Source organism: Camelus bactrianus, chromosome 6 (genome assembly GCF_048773025.1).
Source record: "Camelus bactrianus isolate YW-2024 breed Bactrian camel chromosome 6, ASM4877302v1, whole genome shotgun sequence".
Classification (NCBI taxonomy): Eukaryota; Metazoa; Chordata; class Mammalia; order Artiodactyla; family Camelidae; genus Camelus; species Camelus bactrianus.
In genome coordinates, this window is record NC_133544.1 from 78,382,787 (window position 1) to 78,400,925 (window position 18,139).

Consider the following 18,139-nt stretch of genomic DNA (forward strand, 5'->3'; position numbering starts at 1 on the left):
ACAAAGCTTATTATTTCCATTTAAAAAGAAGTAATAATTGAGATGAAAGAGAGACTGTGAAACCATAAAAGACAAAGAAATTCTATGGGTGTCACAGGAGATTTGAAATAACAGACATGCCAACTAAAAAGATTCAGACTAATATCTGAAATAATGAAACCAGGACACAGATACATATTTTGCAGTAATTCTTGCAATACTTCTTTTCCACTAACTGAAAGCAAAGATCAAAATTTTGAGTAGATACTTCCAGGAAAAGTATGTGTGGAGTAAATCTATAGCCTCATTAAACATGGCTGATTTCCAAAATTAAATCTGGCTGATCAGACATACAAATCAAAGTTTATACATTTTTCTGGATGAATTTCAAATGTGTCAATGTAACATTTCCACACTGTGAATTAAAAAATAATCCATAACAATTCTACAGACTATATGCAACTTTATTTAAATAATTTAACACTGCACACAGAGTTTATTTATATGTATAAAAATAGATGGTTTAGTGAACAAATATAAACACCACACAGAAGCAGATTACATATATACCATTAATCCTTTGGAAGATTAAGGCAACATTAATATCTCAAGTAATTTTGTGAAGATACTTTACTCATGTGATAGACGTTATTTAAACATCTGAAAATATGCAGAGCCCACAAATTTTTCAGTTTGAAGTCTTCCCTTCCAGTTTTCTTGTCAATATATTAATGATTCTTCTTAAATACTGCACCGCAATCAGTCTAGATTGACAAATGGGCTATCAAAGCCACTATCTTGTTGGCCAGACAGAGGAGCGATTAACTTCCTCGAAGGCTGCCAACAAGCTGCAGATGGTGCCGTACTGCTCAGTTCTTTGAAATCTGACTTTGACGTATCAGCCTTATGATGAGGTGGGTGTCCAAGAGTCATGCTGACCTTCCCTGACTGGGAATACATAGTTTCATCTGACAGGTCTGGAACGTGACCACTCTGACATTTCATAGGTTGATGAATTACATCATTCTCAGAATCTGAAAGACAAGTGGCTGCTGAAAACTGTTTGAAATTAACAGATTCGCCGAGGGTATCCAGAGTTTCTTGCGGCTTACCATGCAGAAGTGACACTTCACGACGGTGGCAGGGTAGAGTGGCACTGTTGAAATGCCAGCCTCCAGAGTCCCCTCCATCCTTTACTGGAGTTTCCTTAACCCCCAAACTTTGACTTTTCTCAGATGTAGCATTTTCACTTTCCATTAGTGGATTACACTTGTATACTTTTAAACCAAGTCTTTCATTAGGACCTCGAAAGGTTGCATGTGTGGATTCGGATTCAGAAAGACTAGGGGTATACTTAGATGAAGGTTTACTTCCAAAGGATCCAAAGGGCTGTGTGGCTGAATGTTGGAGTGACTCAGAGCCAGTATCACAGAGGTCTTTCTTCTTGTGCAAAACAAAGCCTCGTTCGCCTTCGTAAGGAACAAACTCAGGAGAAACCTTCCTTGATAAAATGTCTGGGTGTTTGTAACTGTTATTCCCAAACTGAGAGTCTGAATGTGGCTCTTTGGGACCCTCATGCTTCCCGTCCCCGTGCTCGGCGTCCTCCAACCGCCTCTGTAAGTTACAAGCAGCCCTCCTCTTGGGGACTTGGTCGCACGTACTTCTGGGGTTAGTTTTTATACTATTTGATTTGCTTTCAACGTGACATGGTATATTCTGATTCACATCACTTCTTTTTGATTTTTCAACTCCAGTCAGCATCTCTGAAGTCAGAGGCAGTACTGTTATGTACAGGGCAACACAAAATTAGGAGAAAGTTAACACTGAAAGAGGAGGAAAAAATTTATGTTTTTATATATTTCCAAGGGATGCATACATATTTTAATCATTGTCAAAGAAAATACATCAATGTTGGACAGTTAAAAATATTCTTTTACATATATCTATTAGATAAAGCCAGGTAATTTTGAAGTCTGATTGAAATTATTGAAATCTGATATACAATTATCACTATCCACCTGATCTATTATTTTCTGCAATAGATGGTACAGCATTTCAAGAACTAATTGCAATTATTTCCAGTTGTGCTCTGATGTCAAGTATGGAGTCTGATGAAGAAAGTTTGCTGGAAGAATCCTCCATCCAACATACACACACATATTCTCTCAAAGCTAAAATAGCCTCTAATTTAATTAGCTAAGACTCTAAATCTGATCAGAGGCAGAGAAGCCACATAGCATAGAATCAAAGGCATCATGTCTCAAAGTAGGGTACCATGGTCCCTAACGTCCCTGAAAAGGCTCTGCTTCTGCTGGGGACATTATTTGCACAGTTGACCCCAATCTAGAAAACTCTTTTCTTGTTATATGCCACTGCTCTTTTATATCCAAGGTTCACATCACCATCCCAATATTTACACAAATAATATGTGTGCTTCTACTTGAAGAGTGTTTCCCAACGTCAAACTCGGGGATTCCTGAACAACCTTTCCTTCAAGCGTTCCAGAAGTCCAAAAACCCCATTTCCTCACAGATACGTCCAAACCCCACCCCTCCCCATGTGACTGGGAATTTACCAATTTTTCCATGTATTTCCATTAGCTTTTGCTTTATATATATTCTAAAGCTATTTTACTATGAACAGAAAGAACTCATTTATAGCTCCTTGGGGGGCTGTTTCTTTATTATGAACTATCACTTTGGTCAGTTTAATGCTAGCTCTACTTCCCTAATATTGTATTTAATACTATTATTTATCTAATAGCAACACTGCATTGCTTGGTATATCACTCTCCAGCCCTTTATTTTGAATTTTTGATGATGTTCTTATCTGGAATAACATATGCCTAGAATTTTAAAAACTGTTTGAAAACTGTTGCCTTTTAATAAGGAATCTTAACCAATTCATGTTTAGTGTGACTGCTGATGTGTGAACCTACTATTAGTTCCTATTTACCCATGCGTGCTAGGTGTATTTCTCCTCTTTCTTGATTGTTAGATTGAAAACGTTTTCTTCCAAGTTTTTCCCTTACTACTTTGAAAGTCATATATTCTATTTCTCTATTCGTTAGCTTTAAATTTTAATATACATACTTAAACGTGTATTTTTCTAGCAGTCTCTAGAGTCACCAGTATCTATATCCTCTCCTTGAAAATAGCGTAAATCTTAGCATGTTGTGAGTTCCCTCTACAATATCCTCTTACATCTTTCTGAGAATACTATACTTCTCTAACATGCTCCTGTTGTTTGTTTTATTAATTCTGTTTCTTCAGGTATAAAATCTGTTGGCTTTTTCATTGTCTTGAGATTGATGTCTTTTTTCATGGTGCTGGCTTTCTATAAATATATAATTCTTGGTTGAATGCTTGTTCTTAGATGTCCTGAGTACAATGTCTGTGCTGCTTGTTTAAAGGAGCTGGAAGTGGAGTGGGAAGGAATGAGCAGCAGGGTAGAAGGACCTAATAGCTGGTACTCGGGGCATGTGGGCTCTCAGCTCCTCCTTGGTGTGGCTGCCACCGGGAGACTCCCTGCCCCTGTTGCTCTTACCCAGCCCAACACTGGGGTTAGGGAAGGGAGAGGAGGAGATATCAAGAGGGTGACCCCATCTGGTCACAGTTGCTCCAGAATACCAACTAATTACCCCACTGGTATCTCTAGGCTTACTACTTCTCCTGGAACATACCACCTTCATATGCGGAACAGTTCTGATATTGCTTCTGCTTGAAACTAGTATCTTCTGGCAGTTTTGAACTGAGGTTTCCATCCTCATTCCTCAGTCTTATACTGTCTTCTTCCCTTCAGGGATTTCTCATGATTTCTGAATTATCAATTGTAACTTTTAAAAGCTCAGTTGTAATTTCTTCCTTTTTCTCCTTTATTTGTTGTTTAAAATCTTTTTCTAACATTTCTAGGGGTGAAAGCAGCAATAGGAAGCTGGTGGGTGTCCTCAGTCCGCCTGCTTGAACTGGAAACTCCACCCTCTTTCGTGTTAAGTTTCCAGTTTAAGTAAAACACGCATACAGTTCGATAAAGTAACTCTCACTCTTTACATTCCCCACTATCATACTAAAAATATTAAATATCTAAAAAAGAGGGAGAGAAAAATTCTTCAAAGTCACTCATTTTGACATACCCGGCTGTGTAGTTCTGCTCTGGGATCTATTAGAAATAGGCGTTTCCAGCAACTTTGCCATCGTAACGAGTTTGCTAGCAGCATTAATGATCTTCTTCTCAGCCCTGGGGGGGAATTTCAGAATGTTTAAAGGAGACAGGATTCCTGTTTTCCTGTATGCTCTCCCACCATTTAGGGTAGCACAGACATTAAGCCTCTTAACCCCCCATGGCTGATCACGTAGATATAGTTAATTTTGTAGCTAAGGTAAATGCTTAGAAAATGACAACATGCTGTCCTGGTACTCTCAGGACACACTGTTTAGACAGAACTTACCCTTCCTGTTTTCCATTATCCTGCAAAATCTGTTGGAGGCAAATCAAATAATATTTGCGCATCTTTCGGGCGGTTTCTTGACGTTCTCGCAACACCTCCGCTTTTACCATTTCTGCGGCTCGTTCCTTACTCTCCTGAATATAACGAAGCATATCACCTGGGGGCAGGGGGGATCCCCACAAAATGCATGTTTATTAGCAGTTTTTCCAAAACAGGAGAGGTAGACTTCAGACCAATTTCTCAGGAGATGAAGTGACTGGAGGTATAGTTTAAATGTTACAGTTTTGAAAATGATTAAAATGGAATATTTCAGGCTGCCATTTTGGTAGACTCAAAGGAGGAGAAATCTACAAGTCCTTTTAGAATGATGACAGGCACAGATGGTAAGGAAACACAGCATATCCCCTAGGGAAATTGTCATATTTTGAAATACTGAGGCAAGAAAATACCATTAGTATGAGGCACAGAAACGTATGCACTTCAATATATTATGTCTAGTTAAGGAAAGAGGAAAAATATACAGAAAGAGTAAAGCAGAAAGGAAGAAGAAAGGAAGGCAGGAAGGCAGGAAGAAAGAAGCAGGCAATACAAGCTAGAGAGACTCATATTCTTCTGTTTACATGGGCTCTAAAAATCCATGTTTCATTATTTATTCAATTCTTTCAGCAGCACTTACGAGTATCCAACTAAATAAAATAATACAGTCCATCAAAAGTATGTACAAATGATACTGCAGGAAGAGGGGTGAGACTTTTGTTGCCTCCTGAAATTTACATTTAAAAATATGTCACAGTTTTCAAGTCTTCCTTTTGTCTTTCACTCAATGTGCTTTGACTGGGACTACCATTTTTTAGGGTCAACACTTTGTCCTAAATCTAGGGCTACACTCCACTTTTAGAATTTCACCATCCCTGTTATATTAAGGATTCCATTCATGAAGGAATCTCCCTCAATATCAATAAGCTCTTTCCTGAAAATTATACATTCTATGCAAAAATGCTTAATGAAACACTATTTTTCATTATTTCAAGTGGGTAAATTTTAAAAATTTTAACTTGTCTATACAAAACATCCTACCAACTTCCAAAATGTAAAACAGTACACACAAACACACAAGCTATCATGCTAGAATGAAAAAAAAAAAAGCTTCAAATTTCACTTTCCAATTAATATAATCATTAACAAAAAGTTAATTTGTTTCTAGGAGTCTGGCCTCTGTTGGCACCAGCAACAACTAAGAAGCACATTCTCTATATTGATACACATGATTCTGATGACCTACCAATTATATTTGGAACTTGAGACCTTTCCCACTCATTTTGTTAAAAATGAATGCAACTTTAGGAGGTAAATACACACTTCTTGTATACAAACACTGGTATTGTTCTTGGACATATATACTATCTATGTCTGCTGCAATTAAAAACCAGTAGACATCCTACTAGTAAAAAATAAACCATAGAAATACTCTGCAGGTTATACTGCAACACCTAGTACCACAAAGGACTTGATTAACAAATTTAGATCTATGACATAATCCATTGTGGAAACAGAACAATTCCTAACTACGTCCATTTTCCATGCTCCTTAAAACTTTATGGAAGGAAGTAATAATTGCTCATTTTAAAGTCATATGACATTTTTCTTTGGCACCAGTTATTTAAGTTGTAAGATTATGAAATTTTCAGTTTAATATTAGCATCCAAGAAAAATCATGGTGGTGGTTCAAGATGGCGGTATAGAAAATCCTAAACTCATATCCTCCCATGGACACAGTAAATCTACAGCTACATATGGAATAACCGTCTCTGAAGACGACTTGAGATCTAGCAGAACAGCCCCTCCACAACAAAGGATAAAGGGGACATGTCAAGATGAGTAGGAGAGTAGAGAGACAATCTCGCCAAAACTTTCACCTTTGGTGCAGCATCCCACAATCAGGACAGATATCACAAAAACAAAGTTTCTCTCTTAGGAAGCCCCACATTAGGTGTCCCATCCCTTTGGACCTGCACTAGAGAGATGAGCCACCAAAACGTCTGGCTTTAAAAACCAACGGAGCTTACATCCAGGATGCATAAAGTGCTATCGGAAACAGATTCCACTCTCACAGAGCTCACACACAGACTCGTTCACCTCAGGAATCCAGTGCAAAAACAGTAACATGAAAACAGCCTAGACCTTCTGTGAAGGAGATGCACTTGCCAATCTTAAAGCATCTCCCAGAAAGGCAGGATCTGTTAGAACTCCCCCAGGGAACAAAGATGCTGGTAGGGGCCACTTTTGCACTCATCTTCTACCTTACTAGTGCTGGCCCTTGCAATTACCATTTGTGCACTCTCCTTCTGCCTTGCTAGAGTCATCTGCCCCACCTCTGCACTTCCCAGCAGTCCCACCATGCCAAACCCAGCCTGGCACTCCAGTGTGGTTTCACTACTTCAAACCTGGCAGGTATACATGGTCCACACAGAGGACATCCCTTGAACACCTGGCTCAGGTGGCTAGAGGGCTTGTTTCTGGGCCCCACAGGACTGAAACAACTGGAGAGACAATTCCTTGCAGGCTGCAAACCCCAGGGCACTGCACAGACAGCAGACTGAAACACACCCCTGGTCTTCTTGTGACCACTTCTTCAAGATTGGGAGAGGTAGCTGTTTCACCCAATACATAGACATAAACACAGAAAGTCAAGTAAAATGGGTAAACGGAGAAATACGTTCCAAATTAAAGAACCAAACAAAACCCCAGAAAAAAAATCTTAATGAGATGAAGATAAGTAATTTAACTGATAGAGTTCAGAGTAATGGTCATAAAGATGCTCACTAATAAGCATGAATGACACAGAGAGAACTTCAACAACAAAAGTTTAGAACATACAAGAAATGTTAAAAAAAAAAAGACTCATTTCAGATGAAAGGACACACACAGACTAAAAGTGAAGGGATGAAAAATGTTTCACTCAAATAGAAACCAAAGAAAGCTGGAGTAGCTATACTAAATAATAAAACATATACTAAGTAATAAAACAAAGGTGGGCCCTACATAATGATAAAGGGATCAAAGCAACAAGATATAACATCTGTTAATATTTATGCACCCAACAGAGGAGTCCTAAAACATATAAAACAATATTAACAGATGTAGAGAGAGAAATCAACAGCAATACAGTAATCACAGGAGAATTTAATACCTCAATTATATATCACTGGATAGACCATTTAAACAGAAAATCAATAAGGAAACATGGGCCATTAATGAGACAGTAGACTAGATGAATTTAATAGATACATACAGAACATTCTAGTCGAAAATAGAAGAATACACATCCTTCTCAAGTGCACATGGAACATTCTCCAGTATAGGGCACAAGGTAGGCCACAAAACAAGTCTCAATATATTTTAAAGAACTGAAACTATAGCAAGTATCTTTTCTGATCACAATGGCATGAAACTAAAAATCAATCGCAAAAAGAAAACTAGAAAAAGCACAAATATGTAGAGATTAAACAACATGCTACAAAACAATCAATGAGTCAACAAAGAAGTCAAAGGAGAAATTTTTATAAAAATTAAAAATCTGGAGACAAATAAAAATGGAGATATAATATACCAAAATCTTTGGGATACGGCAAAAGTAGTCTTAGAAGGGAAGTTCATAGCAATATAGGCCTACTTTGGGAAAGAAAAACCTCAAAAAAATCTAACTTTACAACTAAGGGAACTAGAAAAGGAACACATAAAGCACAAAGTTAGTAAAAGGAAGGAAATTATAACTATCAGAGCAGAAATAAATGAAATAGAGACAAAAAAAAGAAAAGATTTAAAAAAGTAAAAGCTGGTTCTTTGAAAAGACAAGCAATACTGACAAACTTTTAGCCAGACTCACTAAGATAAAAAGAGAGCTCAAATAAACAAAATCAGAAAAGAAAAAGGAGAAATTACAACTGATATCAAATAAATAAGAAAGCTCATAAGAGACTTCTATGAAAAATTATATGCCAACAAACTGGAGGACCTAGGAATAATGGATAAATTCGTAGAAACACATACTCTTCCAAGACTGAATCAGGAAGAAATAGAAAATCTGAACAGACCCATTACTAGTAAGAAGATTGAATCAGTAATCAATTCCCAACAAATAAAAGTCCAGGCAGCTTCACTAGTGAATTCTATCAAACATTCAAAGAAGATATAAGAACACAGATACAAAAAATCCTCAAAATACCAGCAAACCAAATTCAGCAATACATCAAAAGAAGAGGGTAATAGGTACAAACTTTCAATCATAAAATAAGTCATGGGGATGTAACATAAAGCATGGTGACTATAGTGAACAATATTGTACAGTAGTCAACCTTTATCCACAGGGAATACATTCCCAGGCCCCAGTGGATGCCTGAAACCACAGATACTGCACCCCATACATATTATGATTTATTCCTATATATACATGCTTATGATAGTTTAATTTATAAATTAGGCACAGTAAGACATTAACAATAATTAATAATAAAATAGAGCAATTATAACTGTATTGTTATAAAGTTATTTGAATGGGATCCCTCTCTCTCAAAATATCTTATTGTACATATTTAATGCCTTTTCCATTTTAACTAAGCACTCATCATCCACTGTGCCTTTAACTTTTGCAGTTTGAGGTGTGACAGCAAAACTAGCACAAATCTCTTTTTCTCCACAAATTCATGGATAGAAGATTTGTTCTTACTGTAGATCTCAGCAACCTCAGCATATGATTTTTTTTTCCTTGTTAAATCGAGAGCTTTCACATTTTCACTTAAAGGAAGCACTTGACGGCTTCTCTTTGGCATCTCCAAATCACCAGCATCACTACTCTCGTGCTCTGGGCTGTTGTTAAGTCAAATAAGGGTGACATGAACACAAGCACCATGACACCATGACACCATGACAGTGGATCTGACAATCGAGGTGGCCACTGAGTGACTAACAGGCAGGATATGCTGGACCAAGGGATGACTCATGTCTGGAGTGGACACAGCAGGGTGGTGCAAGATTTCATCACACTGCTCAGAACAGCCCGCAACTTAAAACTTACTAACTATTCATTTCTGGAATTTTCCACTTAATGTTTTCAGACTGCAGGTGACCACAGGTAACTGAAACCATGGAGAGTAAAACTGCAGATAAGAGGGAGCTACTGTATTGTATACTTTGTAACTTTGTATGGTGACGGGGAAATTAGACTTACTCTGGTGATCACCTCACAGCATATACAAATACTGAATTATTATGTTGTGTATCTGACACTAACATAGTGGTATGTATCAATTATACTTTACATATATATATATATATATATATATTATATATATTAGTGTCTAAAAAAAACCCCAGGAAAATTAACAATATAAAAATACTGCTATCCTCATGCCACGTTCAAAATTTGAGGGGAAAATACCAAATTAACTCGGGCAGAATCATCCTTTACTACGTAATTTTAAAAAGCTATCAGTGATCTCTTCTAAAAGCAGGTAAGATCTTTGAACAAGATAGTTCAGAAAAATTCCCCAAAATTACTGCTGCTAGTTTCAAAAAAAGACTCAAACCACCTTAAAATCTCGGGAATCTTTTTAGGTACTTACGCTTAATTTTTTTTACTGCTTTAATGTACTGCCCACGAAGTTCTTCCAGGGCGCCCCCACTACAAGGCAGGCAAGCATTTTCAATGGCCCCTTCTGACAATGACCTAAAAACAAACCAAAGATTGCAAAAACAGATTCTAAGTGAAAAACTCCATTGAAGAAAAAAAAAATCTATATATTCCAATAAGATAAACTGCAATGTGCTAAAAAATTCTCATATGAGGATTTTTACTATAGTTATTTAGGATAGTAGAAAAGTGCAAACAACTTAAATGCTATGGTTACTTAAACCACGATAAATCTACATATTGAAAACAGACATCTCCTGAAAAGCACATTATAGGAGCCTATCTAATGACACAGGGGAAGTATTTATCTTATAATATTAATAAAAGTTTACAAAATAGTTTATATAATAATTTCAATTTTTAAAACACGTGCACATGTGTGTATATAAAGGCACTTAAATGATATAAAACAAGAAGTTAATAAAGGGTGTCTCCTGGGGGAAGGATTTTAGAAAAATTTTCTTGTTCATACTTTTTTGCTGTATAATAATAACTGATATTCTTGGTATGATACTATGAATACAACTGATTTGTTTTTTAAGTAAAGATACTTAGAAACAATTTCTTTGAAATAGTGAAAGTCTACCTTGGTGGCGTTTTATAAAGTGTTCTCAGTTCTCCCAATTTACTCTTCATGTCATTGTTTTCTTCTATTAATTCTTCAACAACTTTGCTATTCTCTCCTAAAAAAGAAAGTTTATAGTATATTTGTCAATTAACCTCTTTTTCTCTCAGTCTTTCTTTTCCTTAAATTCCCAGCACAGATGTTTACAGAGGAAACTGCAATTTCCAGTTGCTTCTTGTGTCATTTGTTCCCTGATAAGCCCTAAGCTGACCACTCCCTGCTCTGTTTTCTCAGCACTTTAAATCTGTCTTCCATTTCCATCTTGTTTTCGGTTACACACTGTCCTGGAATAGGTTTCCAATTGTTTCAAATGCATGTGTCCTGTTCTCCAGTTAGACTGAAGCCCTGAGGAACACAGTAGGTTTTCTAATTCTGTGTCCTTGGTGGACCCTGGTATACAGTCTTTGCTCATGTAAATGATCACCGAACAAGCACCTCAATATAAAATGAAAAGAAAATGAAGCTTAAGTAGGTGCCATTTTCAGAAATAAGGTAAGATCTTCAATTCTTTGAACTTTGAAAAAGAAAATAAGCAGACTGGTGGAATGCACGTGGTACAGAGAACAAAGCATGAACTTCAGAGTCAGGGAGACACAGGTTTAAATCCTAGCTCTGCTTCTTACCAGTTGGATGAGTTTAGGCAAAGTACTTAATCCTTCTGAACGTGAGTTTTTTCACATGTAAAATGGGGATAGTGCTACCTACCTTGAAGGTTATAACAGAAATAAAATAGTAAATGCACAGCATCTTATACAAGGCCTGGCAACATCAGTGTTTAATAAATATGACCGTGGCACCCCATGTTTCCTACTATGCCACCCTCTCTACACACCTCGTAAGTTGGAGAATGAATTATTCTGTTCCCCCAGTGATGGATATAGCCTGTATATTTTTAAACCACTCACCTACTTCATCACTTTTCAATAAACGCTACCACGACAGTGGAAAATGGAATTTAACTAGCAAAACAGAAGCAACCACAATAGTAAATAGATTACTAATGGACCTATATTAAGACAAAACACTGAAATCAAACTATCAAATGACTTAAATTCTGATCCTGACCTCTTTTATCAGCCTGCTGTTTTGAGCTAAGTATCAACTTTCTTGGATTATTTCTAAGTCCACAAATTACAGAAGTTATCGGCCTCAAAAAGCACTATATAGAATAACTATTGTATGATCACGATGTATGGTGCTAAATATTATTTATAAATAATAAACATATGTAACTGCCCTGGTCATTTTATTATATAAAACAACTTTTCTTGATTTTTATCAAATTTCACAATAGCTACAATATATCTACATCCACAGTTGGATAAATTTGCCCCCACTTACTCTCCCGGCTTCTGCTAAAAAATTAAGGAATCACCATGGGAATGGCAGTTGTTAAAAATTTTTATCTCAGAATTCCTAAAACCCTTTCTAGCCTTACAGTAATCATGATCTATCTCTAACAGACCTGGGAAGCAGTAGGGGAAGTAGGTGGCTTCTCTTAGACAACGGAGTACTGAGTGTGCTCTGACGCCAGGTACTGTGCTAAGGGCTGGGACAAGATTTGACCCTTGTCACCATCAGACTCCAAAGAAGAATACAGACAATAAATAACCTGCAAGGATGATGCATGTTATAAAACTCATAGGAGCTGTGGGGGATGTCGAAGGGAAGAACATAACGGAGTCCGGGGCAGTTGAGGAGAGCCTCTCTGAGAAGTCATGTGCCGAGGCTCAGATGGGTAGGAGTTAGCCAGGCGATGTGGTCAGGAGGGGAAGACGGATGTTGTGGTAAAGGGAAAGATGCTCAGAGGTCCAGAGGAAAGAGATGATGAAATCCACACCACGGCTCCGGGAGAGAATGAGGGCTGGGGAGTGAGGCTGAGGGGCTGGCAGAAGCTGCATCATGAAAGGCTTCTTAAACTACATTAAAGTGTTTAGATTTCATACTGAGAGCCAGACAAGCCGTAGACAGGCTTTAAATAAGAGAGTATCATGATCCAGCTTGCTTTTTTAAAAGGTCACTCTAGCTGCCTGATGGAGAACAGACTGAAAGGGCAAGATTGGAAGCAGAAAGAGATGACTATTGTCCAGGCAAGTGATACAGGTGAACGCAGAAGAAAAGCAAACCTGTCCGCCTGGTCCTTTCTGGATGGTGCATTATTTAGGACCCTTGCATTCAGTCCTTCATTCATTCAGACGTTCATAACTGTCTGGTATGTGATGGGCACAAGACATATCACTTATTCTTAAGGAATTTACAGGTCAGAAAAGATATCAGGAAAGTAACCAAAAAGTTACATACAGAACGTTAACAGAGGAGGAGCCAAGTGCTCTGGGGCCACACAGAACCAGCCCTTCCAACCCAGACGGAGGACAACCAAGGAGGGCTCTGCAGGTATCTTCTCAGGTGAATCTTAAAGGATGGGGTAGAGTGAGGCCGAAATGGGAATGTGCAGGACACAGTGACAACACTGTATGCAAGGTCCAGCAGTAAAAGACAATTCCTGACCAGCTCAGGAACCTGAAATACTGTGAACATGAAGAGTACGGAGGAGCACAGGGTAGGAGCAAAGACTGAAAAAGGGAAGCAGGTGCAGCCTCATGAGCCCAAGAGCCTCCCTTCTTCAAAAGCGCAGAAGACATCCCTCTGAGGTAACTTCCCTGACAGTGCTGTGAAGAATGGACTGGAAGGAGGCCACATCAGACCCACATGCCTTCATCCATGTCTTCTCACTTTGCCTAGAATGCTGTTCTCTTTGGCAAATGCCTTCATCTTTCAAGGCTTCCTTAACTTTAAAAGGAGGAAGAGTTAATTAACATCCTTTCTTTCATCCTGAATTATTTATTCATCATTTTTAGTTCTCCTTGTTTAATGATAAGCTTCTTGAAGGAAGAGAACAGGATCTTATACATCTCCATCAGAATTCTGTCTGATGTCTGTATTGCTGTAACCCCAGTGCCTAGAACACTGCTTGACAAATACTGAGCGCTCAAAAGCTACTCAGTCAAAAAAGGAATGTGACCCTTTAATTAGAGCTCCAATTTTCCTCTTGAGTTCAGTAATAATAATTTGATTAGTAAAAATAAGGTCCAAATTAGTTTATATTAATCCCCAAAGAGAATTCAGTGCCTACAGTAACTAAAATGTCACATTTGAACATTTCAACAAGGATCAAAGAGATTTAGACTGGGAGCAGTGCTATTTTACATGCTGACCTCCGATTCTTTTCACTACAGCTTTGTGCTTCCTTTCTAAATGCTAAAGATGCCTACAGCATTTCTACAGTTTTCTTTTCAGATCTTGACATTCCTGCTTTGCCTTTTCAAGTTCCTGGAAGCAGGGTCCACAGCATGAATCTTTAATTGCAAGGATCTTTTTCTTATCTGCAAAAATTAATGACAGCAAACTTTTCTATCAATTTCGACTGGGAAGTACCAGGAAGGAAGGAAGGAAACCAGATGACATGACTAAAGGCTACAATGTAACTGAAAAGAGCATGTCTAAGAGAGAGACCTGAATTTAAATCCTGTATCCACTATTTACTGGCTGTGTGACTCAGAGTGTACTACTTAACCTCTCTGAGACTTAATATGTAAAACTGAATAATACTATCTGGTTTTTAAATTGCTATGAAACAGTGTTCAGATCTTGATACTGAATACAATTCCCCACTAAAAGGAATAAGGTATCTTCAAGAAACAGCAGCCTCTGGTACTGAGACAGGGTATATACAAGATGAGACTAGAATATTTTGCTGTGCCAGAAAGTAAGAAATTACTCAAAAATACAGGCATGTCACAAGGACATAGGAGCCAGATTCACTACATGAATCTGGGACAATTTCACACTAAGTACAGTAATGAATTAAAAAATATTGAAGAAATAGGAACTCGAGTCATCCCAATAATCCTACCAATAACGAGATGGACGGAGGGACAGATAGATAGGTAAGTTAGTTGGCAGGTACACAGGTAGATAGACAGATGGATAAATAGGTAAATAACTATACAGACAAACTAGAGAGGCAGATTCTCAATGATAACAACATACCAAATGCCAAATGGTAAAAGTAGAGGGAGGTCTGGACTTGGAAAAATAATTTTGCAACCACCGTGGTACAGACCGGATCAGACAAGCATCATCAATGATTGCTAAGCATAAGGGAAGGTTTTACGAGGAGGATATTTTCATGGTCTTGAAAGTGTCTCTCCACAGACTGCTTATTAATTGTGAAGGGTGGAAAACATAGTAATTACACAGTGAAGAAATTGGACAACACCTTGACCAGGTGCTCAAATGAACCTCACCAACAAAAGACAAATGGACATTGTGCACCTTCAGATGTAACACATCCCCTAGGCAGTGTTCCAGCCAAGAAAACACAACCTGAATCAAACCATGAAGAAGTATCAGACAAAACCAAAATAAAGAAAGTTCTATTAAAAGCCAGGGGTTGGGGCATATTGGAGAGAGTGAAGAATATGTCTCTCAAAAACACCAACGTCATGTAAGGCAGAGAGAGGCTGCAGAAATATCCTAGATTAAAGGAGACATGACATCTGAATGAAATACCTGACCCTGGACAAACTGCTGTACTAGAAGGAAAAAAAAAATGCTGTAAAAGACTTTAATGGGTCAACTGGCAAAATCAGAATCAACAGTAGATCGCTACAATACATATTTTCATCTAACGTTAAATTTACTGTACTAGGATATACAAGAAAAATCCCTATTTTGGGGAAAATATACCCTGAAGTATTTTAGGGTAAAAGGGCCTCGTGTATAACTTATCTTCAAATGGTTTAGGAAAAAAATGAATTGTTCACAAACATACACACAGAGGAGCACACATGTGGGTCAAATGCCATCAACAGGTGTATCTAGGCAAAGGGTATATAAACGTTCTTTGCAACTCTATTTTTGCAACTTTTCTGTAAGCTTGAAATAATCTCCAAATGAAAAGATCTAAAACTATCAGGAGGTATAAATGTATAAAAATAGTTTGGCACTGTACCTGGCATAGAGCAAGTATGCAGTAAGTAATAGCTATTGCTATTATTACTAACACATAGAATTTATCAAATTTGAGTAATATACAAAAATAATACAGAAGTAGATTATCACAATTAATATAACTGATATAATAAAGTACAAATACAAATTGGTACAGTTTCAGAGGCCAATATCCAAAATATTGATGTAAAAACATTGGTCCAGCAAAATTATTCTTAGCTCTCATCTGACTTTAGTTTCATTTAAATGGTGCCATTTATGTTTACAAGCATCAAAGGATTAATGAAGCATCCCACTGGTACCATACATGGCAGCAATATATTTAATTTAAGATACTGCTTTGTAAAACTGGGAACCAGGCAAATGCTCATTGACAAGAGAATAGATATAAAATTATAGTATATTCTTAAAATGGAATACTATACAGCAGTGAAAATAAATGAACTAGAGCTATATACACTAACAAAGACAAATCTTAGAAATTTGATCTAAGTGGGGAAAAAATGAGTTACAAAGACTATAACAAGTATTAAGCTATTTTTCTAATGTTAAAAGATAAGCAAAATAAAGCAACAGCTTTTTGAGGATACCTACATTTGGTCAAAGCATAAAGAAAAGTGAGAAATAATTTTTTAAAATCAGAGTATTTATTACGTAGGATTATGGGGAAGTCAGAGGGATGGAGTTGTGGTGAAACACACAGGGGCTTTCAGCAGTACTGGTGATGGTCTATTCCTAAGTCAGATAGTGGGTTCCTGGTTGTTAGGTTCATAACTTTCGTGTGTATTACGTATATTCTTTCCATGTATCCAGTATTTCATAATTAATGTCTAAACTACTTTTTTAAATGGTAAGCTATTAGGAGAATTTAGCCAAACCACTAATAGTACTGGTCTCTGACTGTAGGATGGTCAAGGACTTTATCACTTAATACACATTTTGGATTATTTAATCCTTTCTGATTCATGAATTTATTCATATTTTTTTTTAGGGAAAAAAGATTAAAGAAAGAAAAGTAAATCATTTTATAGTCTGATTTGTCCTAAGTCAAATTAATTTCTTTCGTATTGACTGGATTTCTCAAAGCCAAATAATATCTAAAACTCATCTCTATGCATTTCACAATTTAGAAAATAATTCTCAGGTTATTCCAAATATAGCAACAGATATAAAATGACATTGAAAAGTAGGAAGCAAAATACCAATTAAAGTAATATTACCCTGCACCTAATTGGCAAAAAGATATTCTCAGCCATCTGGAACCTAGAGGTAAAGGGAAAGGGTCTCTGGACAATGAGAAAAATAACTATCACCTGACTTCTGAGGAAAGGCAGCCGTTCTCTCGACTATGGTCACATACCTACTGGATTAGAAATGTGTGGAAACTAAGGTTATTGACCTCATACATATGATTTGCTCCAGCAATTCTTAGTTTTTTTTCCAGGTTACAATGCAGACAGCAGACAAGAAAGAGTCTGCATGGTTTGTATGTGGAGGGAGGGGGCAGACTGTAAGGGGTCAGTGTCCTAAAAGGACTGGAGCTTATAAAGGGCATGACCATTCCCAGTTCAAAATCCCAGCACAAGCCCCACACTGCTCAGTGTGCTCTGAGCACCTCAGGGGGCTGTAGCACAGAGCAGTAATTCTTCTTCATACTGACAACTCTAAGTCACTAAATTAAATTATTAATTCATCAAATATTCAAGGAACACAAACTATGTGCTATTCATCGTGCCGGGTGGTGGGGAGGAAGACATTAAAAACACTGCTCCCAATCTCAAGAAACCTACAAATATGTCAGAAAATACCTAATACACTTCAGAAAGATTCCTATTAAAAATGGCTGAAATAAGCTTCAGTAAACTGAATGGAAAGGTCTCAGTGATTTGACAATGTGTGTCACGCTTGATTTCTCAACAAAGCCAAGGGGTAAAAACATGACTGCTCTACTAAAATTCTCATAAGAGTCACTTACGAGTGGAGGGAAGACCATGAAAAGACCGGAGTAAGAGGGCCTAAAGCAACCCTGTCTTCTAACGCAAAATGAAACGTGGGAAGAGGACACAGGCTACGTAACAGTACCATCACGTATTTGTTCAGTCACAAAAACCATACACATCTTTGGTTTCCTTCTATCCTCAAAGCAACCCTCTGGAACTATGATTATGGATGTTGCAAAGACCAGTAGGAACAAAATCCCATTACCAGCTTCTGCTTCTCGTACGGCCAAGGGCTGAGCGTGGAGTCCACAAGTGGGTGCAGGAAGGGTCGCCGGGACTCCCCTGCCAGTGACCCCTGTGGCAGGATCCTTAGGGATCTTGGTCATATTTTGCTGAAACAGATTATCTTCATAGTTAATGTCTAGTATAAAAAATCTTTACACACT

General features: G+C 37.5%; 1 protein-coding gene across 6 annotated transcripts in view; it reads right to left on the bottom strand.

Moving 5' to 3' along the window:
- Positions 1-253: 253 nt before the first annotated feature.
- The window catches only part of CEP152 (centrosomal protein 152), an 86,265-nt gene continuing 68,379 nt past the window's right edge, over positions 254-18,139 (bottom strand). For 2 of the 6 annotated variants that reach the window (XM_074366081.1, XM_074366082.1), the window contains exons 22-27: positions 17,959-18,085; positions 10,702-10,798; positions 10,048-10,151; positions 4,427-4,583; positions 4,112-4,215; positions 255-1,760 (exon numbers count right to left, since the gene is read on the bottom strand). In XM_074366081.1, coding sequence (XP_074222182.1) covers positions 739-1,760; positions 4,112-4,215; positions 4,427-4,583; positions 10,048-10,151; positions 10,702-10,798; positions 17,959-18,085 — 1,611 coding nt within the window. In that variant the 3' untranslated portion in view covers positions 255-738. Of the gene's footprint in view, positions 1,803-4,111; positions 4,216-4,426; positions 4,584-10,047; positions 10,152-10,701; positions 10,799-17,958; positions 18,086-18,139 lie in introns of all 6 variants that reach the window. The other 4 variants (XM_045524212.2, XM_010965280.3, XM_074366084.1 and 1 more) reach the window with 3 other exon arrangements.